The sequence below is a fragment of the Globicephala melas genome, chromosome 9, assembly GCF_963455315.2.
Source record: "Globicephala melas chromosome 9, mGloMel1.2, whole genome shotgun sequence".
NCBI classification, from domain to species: domain Eukaryota; kingdom Metazoa; phylum Chordata; class Mammalia; order Artiodactyla; family Delphinidae; genus Globicephala; species Globicephala melas.
In genome coordinates, this window is record NC_083322.1 from 15,526,441 (window position 1) to 15,544,394 (window position 17,954).

A 17,954-nucleotide genomic window follows, 5' to 3' on the forward strand; every position below is an offset into this window, starting at 1 on the left:
GCTGATCATTTCATAATGTATAAAACTATAGAATCACTGTGTTGTACACCTGAAACTAATATATTAAATGTTAATTATAACTCAATGGAAAATAAAATAAAACAAAAACCTGAACTCGGCTTACTCCCTAAATCTGCTCTTACTGTAATCTTCTCCCTGAATTTCAGTAAGTGGTATCTCCATTCTTACAGCTGCAAATATTTGCTAAAAACTTCAGACTAGTTAAAGCACACTTTCTGGGGATGGGCTGGTAGCCAGGTGTTCTTCAAAACCCATCAGGTCATTGTAATGAGCAATTAAATTTGAGAAGGAGTGTGCTCGAGCCACTGTGGCAGGAAGCCCCCACCTTTTTCTTTCCCTCTTCTCTTACTGATGTCGGGCTTTCTAATCAGATCCCCACTCAGGAGTGAGGTTAGCTTATGCTAGCACTCCTGCCGTGCCTGAATCCTTATCAGCAAGCTTCTGAGTGCTCGTAGAGGGTCTCCAGTGTGCAGGGACAATCCGCTTGGCCCAGCGTGGATGAAGCCTGCCAGCCCAGTGAGTTACTGATGTCTTGCAAGTCTCTGACTCCCTGGGCTTACTTGCTCCTGCCCACCTTACTTGGCCTACTGGGACTTAATTTTGGGCCTGCCTAGATTGGTATTATCAAGGATTTTTGACTTTCTCCCCACTGCAACATTTTGTACTTCACTTTTTAAAAGAGTTGGTGGGATTTTTGCTGTAGTACGTTTCTGTAGTATTTGCTGCTATGATTATGTGTTTAGTTTCCATGTTCTCTGGTAGATTTTACTGCACACTAACCCAGTGCCTGGCACCAGGTGTGTGGAATGTTTATTGAATGAATTAGAGAATAAAAGAATGAAAAGAGATTTAATTCTATAAATGGTTATAAGTTAAATCTGGATGATAAGTTCCCAGTAGTAGAATATTTTAGTTTGTGGAGCTGGATTTCTTTAGGATACCTGGCAAAGAAATGCCTTTTAATTAACTAATTTATTTTTTATCTTGTTCTCATCCATCATGATCTGAAGACTTTTAGGGTTCCAAACCTACAACTATTCTCTGTTTGCCACTGGAGGTATGTGAATGTTTTTAGAAGCAGGGAAATCATTCAATTTGAAGAATTTAGAATTGGACGAGGGCCCTATTGAGCTGGTGAAATGTTTGAATTAGTAATTTATTATGCTTTGACTACACAGCGACTTAAAACTAAGTTATAAGAAGCTCCTGGTTTAGAAGTATAATTTATCCATTACTGATATGAATGTATTTTCAAGCAGCCTTTAAAGTACTTTAATACTACTCTCCTCCTTAGCTAATTTGCTAAGGAGAGTCGACTTTTAATAGAATTTTGGCCTCAATTGTCATGAACTCTGCAGTGGGCCTGGATGAATAAGGCCTTAGATTGACTACCTTGAGAGTTTTTTGCCCCTCATTTGTTACATATTTCAAAGATGACCACATCCATGGGTAAACGCATCTTTGGACTTAACATATTAATTAATTATTGCTCACAGTTTTTCCAAATACCTTTTTCCGTTTCTAGAATTTTGGTAGGACCAATTTCAGCGGTATTTTCAGGGGTAAAATGAGAAGCGTTTAGACAATTTGGGTTCACTAACTGTCTTGCATCCAAAATCTAAATTTGAGATCTGCCCCCCTCCACCCCGTCCCTTTATGCCTGAAAAGAAAACTGAAGTCAGGTGGGTCTTTTCCTTCCAGGAAAATGCCGTGAATGGAGAGCACCTGTGGCTGGAGACCAACGTCTCGGGAGACCTGTGCTACCTGGGGGAGGAGAACTGCCAAGTCAGATTTGCAGTGAGTGTGCGCCCGGGACCCCTGTGCTCTGGCCTTCCTGGGGGGAGCCTTGCGGGTAGTTGAGTCTGAAGGCAGCGGGGATCACCACGCCTGAATTTCCAAGGAAAGCTTTGAAAGAGCCTGTCCCTGTGAGGCAGTTGACAGTTTATCAAGTTAGCATGGCTTTTAAGGGGTCAGTTGAATGGTTTTAGGTTTTTTCTTGATTCTGCAGGTCGAACCTTGGGATAATGTGCTACTTTGTGATGATAACCAGTGTTGGGTTTTGTTAGTGTGTTTGGGGGTGGGGGAGAGGGTGAGTGTGCATGACGGCAATGCTTGTACACGGAGCCGTGTCCTGTGGGGAGAGACCCGTGGGTGGAGGAAGGGTCTCTGTGGGAGAAGGCTCTCCTTCGTAGGGGAGCATGTGTGGTGGACGACATTACTGGTGGGTGAAGGTAGAGATGGGTGCAAACACTGGTCTGGTGGTGGGTGTAGGCTCACAAATAATTCAGACTAGGCTCCAGATGAGAAAATTCTAGAAACTATATAAGTGATCAACAGTCAACTCCATCAGAGCATAGCTTTCTAAAATTTGCTTTGTCCGTATTTGGAACGTTTAAATGTTAAATCTTCTTTGTGTTCCATGAAAAGAGCATGGTTGCCAGGCTGTAAGTTGGGAGGAACTAAATTTTAGTATTGAGAAACTGAACTTAAAATTTTTGTGTAGTTAAAAATTATGGTTCAAAAAGAGAGTAATGGGGGCTTCTCTGGTGGTGCAGTGGTTGAGAGTCCTCCTGCCGATGTAGGGGACATGGGTTTGTGCCCCGGTCCGGGAAGATCCCACATGCCGCGGAGCGGCTGGGCCCGTGAGCCATGGCCGCTGGACCTGCGCGTCCGGAGCCTGTGCTCTGCAACGGGAGAGGCCACGACAGTGAGAGGCCCGCGTACTGCAAAAATATATATATATATAATAATAATAAAATAAAAAAGAGGGTAATGGGAAACTAACAATAGTAAAGAAGAAAGAAAAGTTGTATTCTTTCTTATTTTGGGGAAATGGGCATCATAATTGACCTAATAATTATTTTCTTTTTTGTTATGTTTGTTTATAACGTGAAAGAGGATTTGGGGCAAAATGTAGAACCTAGGAATTACGAATGAATATGTTTCTATGAATAACAAATAAGGAAGAAATTGAGTTTCTGCCAACGTCTATAGAAGAATAGCCCCAAGGGACTTTTATTAGGCTGCCTGGAATCACAAAGCTGGGGAGCCAAGATTTTTTAAAATTGCATTAGGTGTTTTGATGCCTAGTTTATAGGTCTTGTTTGGAAAACTTTATTAGAGTTTGGAGGACCAGGGTTTGTTTCAGTGAGGGTGGGATAGTTAAATGTCAGTTGAAGACTCAGTTGTACAGGCTCTCAATTTCAAGTCAGGAAACTTGGATTTGAATCTCAGTGTTATCACTATGTGGCATTGAGAACTCCTGACCTTTGGTTGTTGGCCACCTTCAAGGTAGAAAAATGAAGGAGGATTAAATTAAGTTTGCTTCTGATTCAGATCTGTACTTCGTTGTTTGCATTTCTTTTAATCTGGTTGTAAATTCAGTTGATTTAAATATCATTTCAACTTTATGCATATGTATTTTCAATTAAAGTATAATTTCATGAAATTTGATTAAATTAACCAAAACCAAGAGAAGCTCAGCTGTTTAGACTAAAATGCTATAAATGATGAATTAACATTTGGATCTTAGTTAATTGTGTAAACACTGGTCTTGATAATATAAAATGGAAAAAATGAAAGCCAGTCCTTCTTGTGTACATACTTTTGAACTATTATCTACTGATGCTGCTGTCAACTGATGGACTGTAATTTGTTATGGAGTTCTACCTTATTTCCAGATTACTCTCTTTGATCCTTTTCTGACACTCTTTTAGAGTCAGCCACATACCTCTCTTGGCAAAAATATGAACAGGTACCTACATCCGCCTTAAACCTTGTATCGGTAAATAGCATTGCTACCCACTAATTGATTCTAACTCGGTCACTATTATCTCTATGCCAGGAAAAGTAACAAAGAAAGGAAATATTAGGGAGATGTAAGGAGGTAATAGAATTACAAAAATTTCTAGTGTTCTTTTGAATCTTCCTCATAATTTCATCCCAAATACTTGGCTTTCTTAACTCACTTTACAAAGTATCTGGAGGAGGAAGGTCTCTCCTCCAAAAAACATGGATTAAATGAAGGCATAACGCGGTGAGGAAGCTGAAGACCTGTGTTTCCTCATTATAAGCTCCTGAAGGCTCAGTTTTTTTTACCTGTAAAGTGGAAGGAATGTTGTTTTGAGGGTTAGATGAGATAATGCATTGAAAGGACTTACTTGCCACAGCCATAGGCATAATGAATTCAAAGGGGGCAGGGGGGACCCAGAAAGGACAAGAGCAGACAATTCACAAAAGAACTACTGCTGGCCAATATATGTATGAAAAATATAAACAAAGGCACTCAAATTGAAACAGCTATGAGGAGGCAACGTTGTGTGCCTGTTAAAGATTTACAAAATGGTAATACCTGCTGGCTAGTTTAGACCAAAATTCGTCTTCTCATTGTCAGCTGGTGGGAGTGTAAGTTGATATACTTCACAAAATTATCACTATGTAGTAAAAGCGTTAGAAATCTAACTCACTCTCTCCACTTCATTCTGGCATCACGTTTTGGGAAGGACGCTGGCAAAGGGAAGACCCAGGAGAGTGTGCTTAACTTGGTTCAGGGTGGGGAACTTTGTAGTAGAAGGAAGAGCGAAATAACCGGGGTTGCAAAAGAGTATTAATGAGAGAAAGGAGAGAGAACTGACATCTTCCAGCATTAGAAGAGCTGCCATGAAGAAAAGGAAAGTATGTTTTTTTAATTTAATTTTTTATTTTATATTGGAGTATAGGTCATTTACAATGTTGTGTTAGTTTCAGGTGTACAGCAAAGTGATTCATTTATACATATATATGTATCTATTCTTTTTTGGATTCTTTTCCCATATAGGTTATTACAGAATATTGAGTAGAGTTCCCTGTGCAATACAGTAGGTCCTTGTTGATTATCTATTTTATATATAGTAGTGTGTGTATGTTAATCCAAAACTCCTAATTTATCCCTCCTTGCCAGGTTTCCCCTTTGGTGCCCATAAGTTTGTTTTCAAAGTCTGTAAATCTATTTCTGTTTTGTAAATAAGTTCATTTGTATCATTTTCTTTCTAGATTCCACATATAAGTGATATCATATGATATTTGTCTTTGTCTGACTTACTTCACTTAGTATGATAATCTCTAGATCCATCCATGTTGCTGCAAATGGCATTATTTCATTCTTTTTTATGGCTGAGTAATATTCCATTGTATGTATGTGTGTGTATGTATGTATATATATACCACATCTACTTGATCCATTTGTCTGTCAATGGACATTTAGGTTGCTTCCATGTCTTGGCTATTGTAAATAGTGCTGCAATGAACACTGGAAAGAAAAGGGAGGTATCTTGCTCTCCCCTGTTAGGAAGGTAGAAGTAAGTTCTAGATAGAGAATCCACTGACTCTAACAGTCGATCTTACACTTTGGTATAATAGATGTCACCTGGAAAACCTGTTAACAAGGTAGATTACTTTTTAAATCCTTGCTCCAAATGCTGATTCAGTAGGTCTGGAGTTAGATTTGGGAACCTGTGATTTTTAACAATCGCCTCAAATAATCATGGTACAGATGGTCCACAAACTTAACTTTGACAAATACTGTATTATAAGGAAGAACTTTAACAATCAGGGCTTGGACAACCAACAGGGGAACAAGGTGCCTGGAGAGATGGGCTCAAAGGAAGTGTTTATGAATACGTTGGGTGGCCATCTTTCAAGGATGCTTAAAGGGGGGGTGCACCTCTGCTTTGGGTAAGAGGTTAGGCAAGGAGATCTCCAAGACAGCCTCCAGTTTAAATGTTTTATTTGCAGCTTTCTTAGTATTGAACACAGTTTCATAAGAAAAAAAAATACCATGTGTAAATAGATTATATATTCTCATTTCTTTAAAGAATCACCTTTGAAGAAAGCCAACCTGTTGGGTTTGGGACCAGATTACCATAACCAGGTGCTACCTGCTGGCTCCTAAACAGAATGCAGGCAGAGTGCTTGGAGGAGGAGTGACTCCATCACTGAAGAGGTGCCTTTCACTCCGTACTCTATTTTAGCAAAGCAAATGTCACGGGTGGAAGTTAAGAGAAGGGAGAAGGGAGAAATCAGTGTGGGTTGAGTAGACAGAGGCGGCTTCGTGGAAATGGGGCTTGAAAGCAGTATTGAAAGATGGGTTAGATTTACGTAAGTCGAGTGGGGAAAGGAAACCTTTACAGGCAGGGAGAGGAACATGGGCAAACTCAGAGGCAGGAACAAGCTTTGTACGAGGGAGAAGGGAATCACGAGACAGGCATGAGCACACCAAAGGGCATGCGTTGGGTAAGAATGGAAATAAGGATGGATGGGTGTGTGTGTGTGTGTCTGTTTTCTCAACTGAGACTCAGAGCGCATGTTATAAATGTCTGTGTGCTTGTAAAGCATGACCATATTGTCTAAACCAAGACAGATTTGAGGGTGAAAATGGCTGCTGTGAAACCATCACAACGTATGGGGACAGTGCAATAGTCTATTTAAAACCAAAGCCATCCTGCAAATTCAGGACCTCCTGCTGGCAGACATGGATGGACATTTGGGGGCTGATATTGGAAGGCATTGCAAGGAAGGCAGTGACGACATAGAACATGAAGACTGCTGTAGGAGAGTTTTCCAAAGTCTCAGGGCTGAACCAGATGACCTTTACAGTTCTTCCTCTTTTATATTCTCCAGTGAGAACATTTAATACTGCAGAATGTCTGTGAATAGATATTTAATGGGATTAAAGTTGTTCCCAAATCAGTGGCAGTCCCCAAGTTAGTAGCTGTTTCTTTTTCTGGTCTGGAGAGAAGAAAGGTATGCAAAAGTCATGAAATTGGAGTAGAAGGATCACTGTTTTCCATCACGATTATGGGGGGGGAAACTGAGACAAAATTCCAGCTAGGACCACTTTTGTTTCGTGATATTTATTTTGATGGACATGTCTTCATTCATTTATTCTACAAGTGTTTACGGGCTGGGTACCCAGTGCCAGAAACTTCAGACCGAGTTGAGAGTGACAGGTGACAGTTAATTGTAATTGACAACGTCACGGCTCATAGTGGGTACACTGCTCGTGCCTGTCTCGTGACTGTCTTCTCCCTCGTACAAAGCTTATTCCTGTCTCTGAGTTTGCCCATGTTCCTCTCCCTGCCTGTAAAGGTTTCCTTTCCCCACTCTACTTACGTAAATCTAACCCATCTTTCAATACTGCATTCAAGCCCCATTTCCACGAAGCCGCCTCTGTCTACTCAACCCACACTGATTTCTCCCTTCTCTTAACTTCCACCCATGACGTTTGCTTTGCTAAAATAGAGTAAGGAGTGAAAGGCACCTCTTCGGTGATGGAGTCACTCCTCCTCCAACATCACTCATCTGACAACATCACAGTGGGTACAGTCTGTAGAAATCATTCTGGTGCCTGGCTGATACAAAGATGTTAGCGAAATACGTATTTGTTCCCAAAGAAACTCATGCCTCCCTGAGAATCCATTGAGTACATACCTTTGCACACCAATTTTTACACTTAAAAGACACTGCCTACGTCACTACGTAGGGGTACAAACAACCGTGGTCACATCTGCCCAGAGACATGTAGACACATAAAGGCCACATGGGTAGTGGGAAGGAAGGGGACTCTGAGTGAGACAGACCTGAATTTGAAAACCTATTGTTCCATGTAGTTACTGAGTGAATTTGGGGCATATCATTTCACCTCGTTTTGCCCCCATTTCCTGATTTACTGTATTGTTATTAAGATTGACCTCAGTGATTCTTTTTTATTTTTATTAAAAAATATTTTTTTTAATTTTAACATCTTTAGACCTCAGTGATTCTTATTCCTGGAGGAGCATTGTAGTGTCTTCTGAAGCTTTACTTCAACTTTATTTTTTTAAATGACTGGTTCCCAGCCTGGATCTACCACATCAGAATCTCTGGGGAGTGGGACCAGGCATGAATATGTTAAAAACAAGCAAACTCTACAGATGACATATGTGCTGTCACATATAGTGGGTAGGGAGCCACTGATCTACTTCACAGAGAGAGTGTCAGAACCAAATGAAGTGGCCTGGTCCCTGCCTCTGGTGTAGAGTGGCTGTTATGCCATAAATCGTGTACCCCCCAAATATGTTGATGTCCTAAACCCCTTGATCCCACAATGTGACCTTATTTGAAAATTGGGTTGTTGCAGGTGTAATGACTTAAGATGAGGTCATACTGCAGTAGGTGGGACCTCATGCACTCTGACAAGCGTCCTTATAAGAAGAGGAGAGGACACACAGTGGTAGACAGGGAAGAAGGCCACATAATGATAGAGGCAGAGATTGGAGTGATAGAGCTGCAAGGCAAGGATCGCAGGCTCTTACCAGAAGCTAAGAGGGAGGCGTGGACAGATTCGCCCTCAGAAGTGTGCCAACCCTATGCACACCATGACGACAGGCTTCTAGCCTCCAGGGCTATGAGAGAATTCACATTTCTGTTGCTTTACGCTACCCAGGCTGTGGTCCTTGGTTAGGGCAGCCCTAGGAAGCAAAGACAGAAGATATTCTGTTAAGGTGAGTTACCTTACCTGGCCACGCAGATGCCTGCACACGGCTCTCAGATGCACTCACACAGGTACATTTAAATCAGGCTTGATTGAGGATTTCAGTTGAGAGGTATGTGGCTTTCTGGATAAGTGAGCAGACAGACAGGTAGGTGCCAGAACTACGGGAATAGGGTAGGTAGAAAGGTGGGGGAGACCGCAGAGGTTGGGCAAGAGAAGAAAGGAGCTGTCAGGCTTCGGAATGCTGTTACCAGTTATATCTTCTCTATACTTAAGTGTACTTCTGTCACCTTCTCTTTGTGGGTAGGCTAATGGGTACCGTTTCGCTTTTGTTATTGTTTTGTTTCTGTGTTTTACTTTACTCTTGTCCTTGTGGGTCACGTTTGGCAAAAATGGCCAAACCCACCTGTAACACCTGACCTTGATTCTAAGGTGTCTTCCAATACTGCTCAGCGCTTAACAAATATAGTTTTATTAAGTCGATGACTAATTGCAATAGGGCAGTCAGGTGAGATGGGGGGCGGGGGAGTGGAGAGTGAGGGGCTACTCAGATCCAGCGCCAAATAGGTCTGGATAGAAATCCTAGCTCTGCCCTGCTGCCCTGAGTCTCAGGTTGCTCTGTAAAACGGTGATGATTATATCTGCTCTTCAGAATTGGCAGGAGGATTAAAGTAGTTGACACATGTTAATATCCTCCCTCCTTCTCTCCTATCCTTGCTTATATTTCAATGTCATTAAGTTGAATGAGCTAATTGGTAGTTTGGTTGGACTTTGGTTTCAACAAGACCTTCTGTTTGGGATGCCCCGACGCTGAGACTCTTACACTTTCCCTGTCATTTTGCTGCTGTGTGTAATGTGCATAGTCTCCCTAGGTCATGGGTGGGACCAGCTGAGTGTGACAAATCAAAGTAACTTGTTCTGGAAAACATCTCACAGGCTGCGTCTTCTTCCTGATGGGTCAGAAGCCTCATCCTTGTAATCGGGCATCACAGCATCTGCTCGAAAGGATGCTGGCTATGTCCCTGGGTTTTGGAAGAAACTTGTAAGAAGAGTACAAGAGCAGTAGCTCTCTGCCCTATTTGAAGGAAGCTTTCCGTTGTTTTGAAAGAGAAAAAAGATGGCGAACCTGGTGACAGCCCTGTCTATTTCATCTCTAGAAGATGCGAGCACTGGCCAGTGGCCCATGAAGATGCTGATTTGTGGGCATCTGTGCACTGTGAGCGAGATGAGAGAGTCGGTCCCCAGCACAGGCGGCTGGGGACCTCTGACCGTCTGTGCATTCGGATCTGGTGGGTAGATACCCCAGAGCACCAACATTGGACGCAAGCCTCAGTCTGGGCTGGGACCACCCCTCCCCCCACCCCTCGCTGCCCCTGGTCTTCCAGCACGGCAGACTGACGCTCCGCAGCTCCAGATGGTAGCCGGGCTCACAGAGGGAGCTGTGAGTGTGGCAGCAAAGCCCAGAAGCCTAAGCCAGCCTTCCAAGCTGTTTGGGTACCAGCCGTGAAGATGCCATCTCCGCGGCGCTTCTAAGGCCGCTCTCTACCAGAGGCGCCTCCCACCACCAAGATATTGAGGAGCTCATGAATGCAGATGACTCGGGGAGAGCAGAGCCGTCAACAAAAATAGTTTTGAAAAAGCATCTGCTCAGACAGACTCTCTGCTCCTGACCCCCGAGCCAGTGGATGTGAGTGGAGGAAGGGGGTGGGGTGTTTCTGTGTGTGCAAGGGGTGTTGCCCATATGTGTCTGGCCAGATGGTCGGGAATGTCCATGAGATCGTCCAAGTGCACACACAGGACTGGGTCTAGCATGGGGCAGGCCCTCAGTTAGCCATTGTTATTATGACAGCTATCGTTATCATTGTAATTATTTAGCTTAGAGTGTTATTCGTATGCTTGAGGAGCTTGTAATACTGACCCTGCCCACTTTGTGCACTAGAGAGAGTGATAAGATACGGAGCCCAGGGAGCTGCAGGGCTCTGCCACTCTCTCCTAGGTGACCTGGCATCAGCAGTACCATTGTCTATTTGCACAGTCTGCTTTCAAAAAAATAAAATCGTGTCCTAGAGAGCACTTAACTCCTGTAAAAGCAATATGGAAACTTCTTCCTTAAAAATGGCTTGTGATGGAACAAGTTTAGAAAACACTGAACACCTTTGATAATCTAACATGTCTTCTGAGGCTCCGAGAGAGGCATTAGGGATGCAGGATTTGCTCTCTGTTTGCTTGCGGGGAAGGGATGATTGTTGAAAACCCATTATTTTCCCCACAGAACACCCGTTGTCATCTCGTGAGATCTCAGTATTCAGTGGGAAACTATTTATCCACGCAATGCAGTTCTCCTCTTGTCAGTGTTGGTCAGTAACAACGACCCTTTGGGGTGGTCGTTGGGGCAGTTTACTCCCACTTAAAGGAAACACAGGTCAGAGACACTTAATCACTGCGGTGGGGCTTCTTCACTTTTCTGTCTCTTTATGCAGTTCTTTTGCCTTTGTTTGAAACTTTCATTAAGCCGTCTGTCTGTCTGTCTGTCTGTCTTATTTTATTTTTAGAGCCTGAGCCTCTGAGCATGGTTGTCATCTCTTCTGCGATGATACTTGTAGATTGAGGCTGCATTTGTGTGTTTGCATATGGGTGTGTGCTTGTGTGGAGCAGGTCTCTTCTTATTTAATATGGGTACGGTTCTGTCACTTAATAGAGGTAGTTTGCCTGGGATTCAGTGTAGGGTTTACATATCGCCTAGGCAATGCCCAGGTGTACAGAAGGGCTTTCCCTTCTTCCAGTGTCTCTCAGTGCCGGGCACCCAGAACAACAGGTTCTAACCAACGTTCTTACCGCTCAGAGGCCCCAATCTCAGCTGAAGCACTGTTTACTTTAGCAGTTACCCAGAACTACTGCTGACCCCAAGGTTGATATTGTCCGTTTTTAGGAGATTTTTCTTGTTGTTTTTCTTACCTCGTATGCCAGGCAGATACAGGTTGCAGAAGGTAATGTTTTAAAGACAGAAGGAAATGGCAAAGCCTGCTTTGGTGTCTTCATTCAAGGTGGTGTGTGGGCTTTGGAATCAAGTGACCCGGCTTTGAATCCAGGCTCTGGGATTTTCTAGTTGTGTGATGTCCATCATTGTTTTAACGTCTTTAAGCCTCAGTTTCATATCTGTAAAATGTCGATAATACCAGCTGCTTATGGTTGTTGGAAACTTCAATGAGATAAAGCATATATAGCAATGAACCACGTGGCCAGTCGCAAGCACTCAATAAAAATTGGTTGCTCGGCTCATTCCTCCTTGAGTAAAAGTGGTTCCAGAGGATGGTCAGAAACTGAAACCCAACAGGCAGCGCCAGGGTAGTAACTTTGGAGGGCCTTGTAATCATCCCCCTTTCTCTCACTGAATAAAAGAGAGGGTGAAACAACCAGCCCAGCTGTGCCCCTTCTCCATTCTCTCCATCTCTTCTAGTGCACATCACTTTCTAACCTTTTAAAAAAAAATCACTTCCTTACTTACCTGTCTGTGTCCCTATCAGAACATAAACTCCATTTAGCTCGGGACTCTGCCTGTCTTGTGCTCTCCTGGGTCCTCAGTACTGAGAACACTGACTGCATTGAGTAGTTACCCTGCCCTTTTCCACAGAATGAATGAATGAGTTCAGTGATGTGATTCTTGAAAGATGCACACACAGACGCCTGTCACCAGATCAACCCTGCCGCTTAAGTATCGTTACACTTAGAATCCAGGGCATTTGAATTTCCGCCTTATTTTTAAGGCTCTTCACAGGGAGATTCCACATTCACTACTACAGGCTATTGAGGGGTTATAAGTCCTGTTTACCCTGTGTCGTGCCCTTCTTATTTGATTCTCATGGAGGACAGAGACTGCTGTTGACCATTCTTGGCACAGGTGGTCATGGTAGGGTTGTCATAAGTCCATCCCCTTGGGGCTGTCATGAGACTAGATCATCTAAAGCAGTCTTGTCGAACATCATGGTTACCTAGCTTTCTCAGTCCTGCTCCCCAAATCTGTCACTAGTAAAATGAGAGGAGAGTAGTAAGATCTAAGAGAAGGAGATGGCTTTGAGTCACAAAGACCTAGGTTCTACTCCTGGCCAGTCTGTCTTGGGCAAGTTGCTCAATCTCATAGGGTCTCAGCTCCTTATCTATAAAGCAGGTGAGTGGTACCCACTTTGCATGGCTGAAGTGAGCTGTGTCTCTAGAGCACATAATGTGTATATTATACTGCTAGCCTCCTGGTAAATATTCTGTCTGTGGTAATGATATCCTCATTGAAAGATGGTACCAGTAGTTGTATGTATGTGGGTGAAAACCACACGGCCAATTGGAGATACAGTGTTGGGTGAGCTATGATTGAAATGGTTGTCTTCTTGGGCCAGATTGGCTGAAAGACTTTGACTTAATTGCGTCATCAACAGCTTGGGATGTTGGAAATGGCAGTAAAAGGATAGGTAATTTACCATGGTTTGATATGGCTTCTTAAGGAGACACAATCTTCCAGGTTAAGGCAAATGTCTCTAAATCATTGCTTAGAGATCTTAAGCTGTGAACTTTAAAAAACCAACTTTATCTATTTCCACAAAGTAAACTCATCATGTGAACATACTAGGATTCATGCTGCAGGTAAGATGGCATATACAGTGCTCTCACACTAGCAAGTAATAAAAGGCAAACTTTGGTTGGTGTTTTCTAGTTTACGTTAAGCTTCAGATCTCTGCTATGCCCTTGATATACTACTACCTTGGAACTAGACAATTAAGACAATGATGAGACATCATTTCCTGTTGTCTCTATTGTGACTTCTGTGATATGACCAGCCCATCCTCACTCATACCTATCTGCTGGAAAATTGGGAGTACACATGTGTTCGTCGTGTGTGTAGGGCTCTAATTGTGTGACTATCTACTTATTAGTGCCTGTATACTTGTAATCATATTTATGTACATTTTTTGTACATATGGAAACACTTCAGTTAACCTACAGTCAGATACATGGCAGCTTTGATCTGAGATAACTTTGAAGAAACTATAAACATTGAACAGGGAGCAGCCATAAAAGCAGCTGAAAAGAACCAAAGCAGGAAGATAGCACACGATAACATTAAAGCTGTTGACCGGCCACGGTCAGAACCCGCTGACACCAAAGCTGAGAAGCACAGAGGAAACAAATGGGAAAAAAGAAATGAGGAAATAGGGCACGTGCTTGGGTAAAATGAGAACCAGCGGTGGGAAATAGAATTATGGATTTCTGAAGATTTCTTGAGGTTCATTAGTCTGAAATCCTTTATTAATGCATCGTGGCCATGCAGGAGCGGGCAGAAAGAATGCCTAACCGGGGCGGCAATCTTGGACCAGTCAATGAGGGGCACTCGCAGCTTCTCACATCCTGGCTCTGGAGGCAGCCGTGTGTTGGTATCCTTCCATTAAACTTGTACCAGCCGATACAGATTGAGCAGGCCGTTCATCCTCCTTTCCATAAGTAACAGCTGCAATGTGTATTTGGTTTATGTCTCAATAACTGTACCTGAATTCTATGTAGATGTACAAAAGATAGCAGCTGTGTACACCAGTTACCCAATCGAGTTCCAAGAGGTAGACATCTCCTAAGAGTCCTGTGGTAGTTTTCTATTGAAGCCCATTAGAGAAGCCTTGTACCTATCGCTTTCTTCTCATTTAAAAAATGTACTATCTTCTCATTTAAAAATGTACTATCTTCTCATTTAAAAATGTACTATCTTCTCATTTAAAAATGTACTATCTTCTCATTTAAAAATGTACTATCTTCTCATTTAAAAAATGTGCTAAAGTCACTGATATAAGCCGCTTTTGAATCACTGTTAAAGAGAATGATTTGGTACGAATCTCAGTGTAAGGGTAAACTGCTGAGATACAGGCATGCCCTTTTTTCCCCTCTTAAAATGAACCTGTGCCGTTCTGACCACCACTTCTTCCAATCCTGATCCAGTGGTCAAAACACAGTGAGGTGTCATTCTTTATAACCAGCCACCAACTTAGCTTTGAACTAACACGATAGCTACTCATTTGGTTCTTACTGAATTGTTTCTCCCGTGAGCCCCGATTGGCGAGGTTCCCACGTGTTGTTCTGATTCTCATAGTCAGCTCACAAAGTCCTTTCCCTTCCCGTAGCTTTCTGCTCTAGGATTTTGCTTTTTGTTCTCTTCAAATGAAAAATATAAAATGTACTGGCTGTCGGGGAAATAGAAAGCTTTTATTCGTGTCCAAACCATGATGAGCAGTGGCACTCTTCTCCTTCTCTCCGTGTCTCTAGGGAAGTTGTGGAGTAGACCCTTCTGTGCCTTAGCTGTGGAGGATCCTGCCTACCCCAGACACAGGGGCACATCTGTGCTTCCTCAGGGGAGGTGTCTCTGGAAGCATAAACACTTCATATGCAAAGTGCTTCAGATAATGTGTTCCTTAGCACAGAGCAAACGAAGCTGTTTGAAGAGCAGGTTAAGTGACTTTTATTGCAGTACTTCGGAGACAGTCCCGAGAGTGCGGTAGGTGTAGTCGGCTGGTGTACACACAATCAGCGAGCGGACCGCGGAGTAGGAGTGAAGCCGTGCTTGGCTGTATCAGTTATTCTCCTGAAAGACATGAGGCCCAGGGGTGAGAAGTCTGTGTTCACCCTTCCGGAGACCTGCGTATGATGGAAAGAGGGCCGTGCTCTGTCCGTGCACCACTCTTGCTTCTCTGCCTTAGCCCTCTGTTCCATTCTCATCACTCCGATTCAGGCGCTCATTGCCTAATACGTGAATTTCCACTGTGAACTCTCATTACTTAATATCTTTTTTAAAAATTGAAGTATAGTTGGTTTACAATGTCGTGTTAGTTTCAGGTGCACAGCAAGGTGATTCAGTTATATATATATATATTCTTTTTCAGTCTTTTCCATTACAGGTTATTATAAGATATTGAATATTGTTCCCTGTGCTATACAGTAGGTTCTTGTTGTTCATTACTTAATCCCTGTGTGACCTGGCCTGCCATCGTGGTCTGGCCTCATCTCCGCCTAGATCACTCCATTCCAGTGACCCTGCCTCCTGGTCACTCTGCAAACATCCCACAGTCCTCATGCCTCTGGGCTGTGCACTTTCTGTTCCCTTTGCCCAAAGTGCTTTCCCCGCAGATAACTACATGGCCAACTCCCTCACTTCCTCCTGGTGTTTCTTCTTTTTTTTTAAAGTATTGCTTTGTAGCTCAGTTTTTTTTTTTTTTAATATTTTTTCCTGGCCATGCCATGCAGCATGAGGGATCTTAGTTCCCCAACCAGGGAACGAACCCGCACCCCCTGCACTGGAAGCGTGGAGCCTTAACCACTGGACCACCAGGGAAGTCCCCCTCCTGGTGTTTCTTAAAATGTATCTTCTCAGTGAGAGCTTTCCTGGCCAACCTGTCCCAACTTCAACTCTCCGCTGCCCCTGATACCCCCTAGCCCCCGTTCTCACTTTAATTGTTCTCTTTAGCACTTATTCCTGTCAGCGTATCGTGTATCACACTTACCTGTCTTGTGTATTGTCTGTCTCTCCCAGGAGAATGTAAGCTCCATGAGATAAAAACAAATTTTTTTTCATGTTTTATTCACTACTGTATCCCCAGTGCCTGGGACAGTGAACGGCACTTAGTAGGTGCTCAGTATTTATTGGTTGACTGAATTAATATATCAATCATCTCATTTCCTTTTGTCTTCCTCCTCCTGCTTTCAGATAGTGCTGCATCCTGCCACCAGATTGAATTATTATTTTTGGCCACATGAGTCTCAAAAATTATTAGTGCCCCATTGCCTATTAGGTTCAAATTTGTATTTCTCACTCGAGATTTAAGGGCTTTAGCAATCTTTTCCCAATCCACCTTTCTAGCCTAACCTGCATCGCCCATCCGGGACTTCTCTTTGGGAAGTCTGGCCTGCGTGCTGGCCCCAATCCTTTGCAGCCCCACAACTTGCTACCCAAGTAGATATTCCAGAGCCTTACTAGCCTACAGACACAGGTGGGATCACATGAGCATCAGTAATGCAGACTTCCTGTTCTTAACTCCACCCATTTATGTAAGACCTCAGCCTTTTGCAAGATAGCCTTCCCATCCGATATCTCTGGAATTCTCCCAAAGACATCACATTTGTGGTCACAAAAATTGTTTAGCTGTACTTACCATGAAGCCTCTACCCCATTTTCCCTCTAGTATTTATGAAGGTCTTCTGTCCCTCAAACACCTATAGAATGCCTCTTTCTCTCTTCTTTTGGGATTGCCTATCCTGAAAATGCTTGTGTCCTAGAGGGGTTTTGTCTCAATTCCAAAGCCACCAGTTCTCCAGACTGGGGTTAGGCTGGGGGCTTACACTGAGGAGAAAGCCCTAGTCTGCAAGCCCTTTCACCTCTCCTCCCTCCCTCCCTCTCTCCTCCCTCCTCCCTCCCTCCTTCCATCCCTCTCTCTCCTCCCTCCTTCCTCCCTCCCTCTCTCCTCCCTCCTCCCTCCCTCCCTCCTGTCTCCTCCCTCCTCCCTCCTCCCTCCCTCTCTCCTCCCTCCTCCCTCCGTCTCTCCTCCCTCCTCCCTCCCTCTCTCCTCCCTCCTCCCTCCCTCCTGTCTCCATCCTCCTCCCTCCCTCCTGTCTCCTCCCTCCTCCCTCCCTCCCTCTCTCTCCTCCCTCCTCCCTCCCTCCCTCCCTCTCTCCTCCCTCCTCCCTCCCTCCCTCCCTCTCTCCTCCCTCCTCCCTCCCTCCTTCCCTCCCTCCTCCCTCCCTCCCTCTCTCCTCCCTCCCTCCCTCTCTCCTCCCTCCCTCCCTCCCTCTCTCCTTCCTCCCTCCCTCCCTCTCTCCTCCCTCCCTCCCTCCTCCCTCCCTCCCTCTCTCCTCCCTCCCTCCCTCTCTCCTCCCTCTCTCCTCCCTCCCTCCTCCCTCCCTCCCTCTCTCCTCCCTCCTCCCTCCTTCCCTCCCTCTCTCCTCCCTCTCTCCTCCCTCCCTCTCTCCTCCCTCCCTCCCTGCTAGAATATCTCTTGAGCTCCTAATATGTGTCAGGCAGTGTTCCTGGTATTGGATTAGGGCAGAATGGAAATACAGAGGAATCTCCATCTTCTTGTAACTCTATACTTTGTAACCCAGGTCCTCTCAGGAAAAGTTCTGCTTTGCCGTTTCCCTTTGAGACCCTCGTGACCCACAGCCAGTGTTCCCACTCCCCACCTTCCTCCGCCTGACCCCCCGGCCAGGCACACAGAGAGGCCTCCACACTCCACCGTTAAGCATGGTGCCCAGCGACTCACGCAGATGGACGCCTGTGGGCCCCTGGCTCAGCGCCCCATCGGACACGCAAAGGCCCGCTCTGCTCCTTTGAGGAGGCATCAGTGCCTACTATGTAAAGAGACTTTGGATCCTCTCCCTGCTGGAGTGGCTTCAATTTTCAAAT

General features: G+C 44.2%; 1 protein-coding gene across 5 annotated transcripts in view; it reads left to right on the forward strand.

Moving 5' to 3' along the window:
• The window catches only part of DGKI (diacylglycerol kinase iota), a 459,796-nt gene that overhangs the window by 170,255 nt on the left and 271,587 nt on the right, over positions 1-17,954 (forward strand). For all 5 annotated transcript variants that reach the window (XR_009565254.1, XR_009565255.1, XM_060305263.1 and 2 more), the window contains exon 3: positions 1,723-1,818. Coding sequence is in view for 2 of the 5 variants with exons in the window: in XM_060305263.1 (XP_060161246.1) it covers positions 1,723-1,818 (96 nt within the window). In the remaining 3 variants the exon portion in view is untranslated. The remainder of the gene's footprint in view (positions 1-1,722; positions 1,819-17,954) is intronic.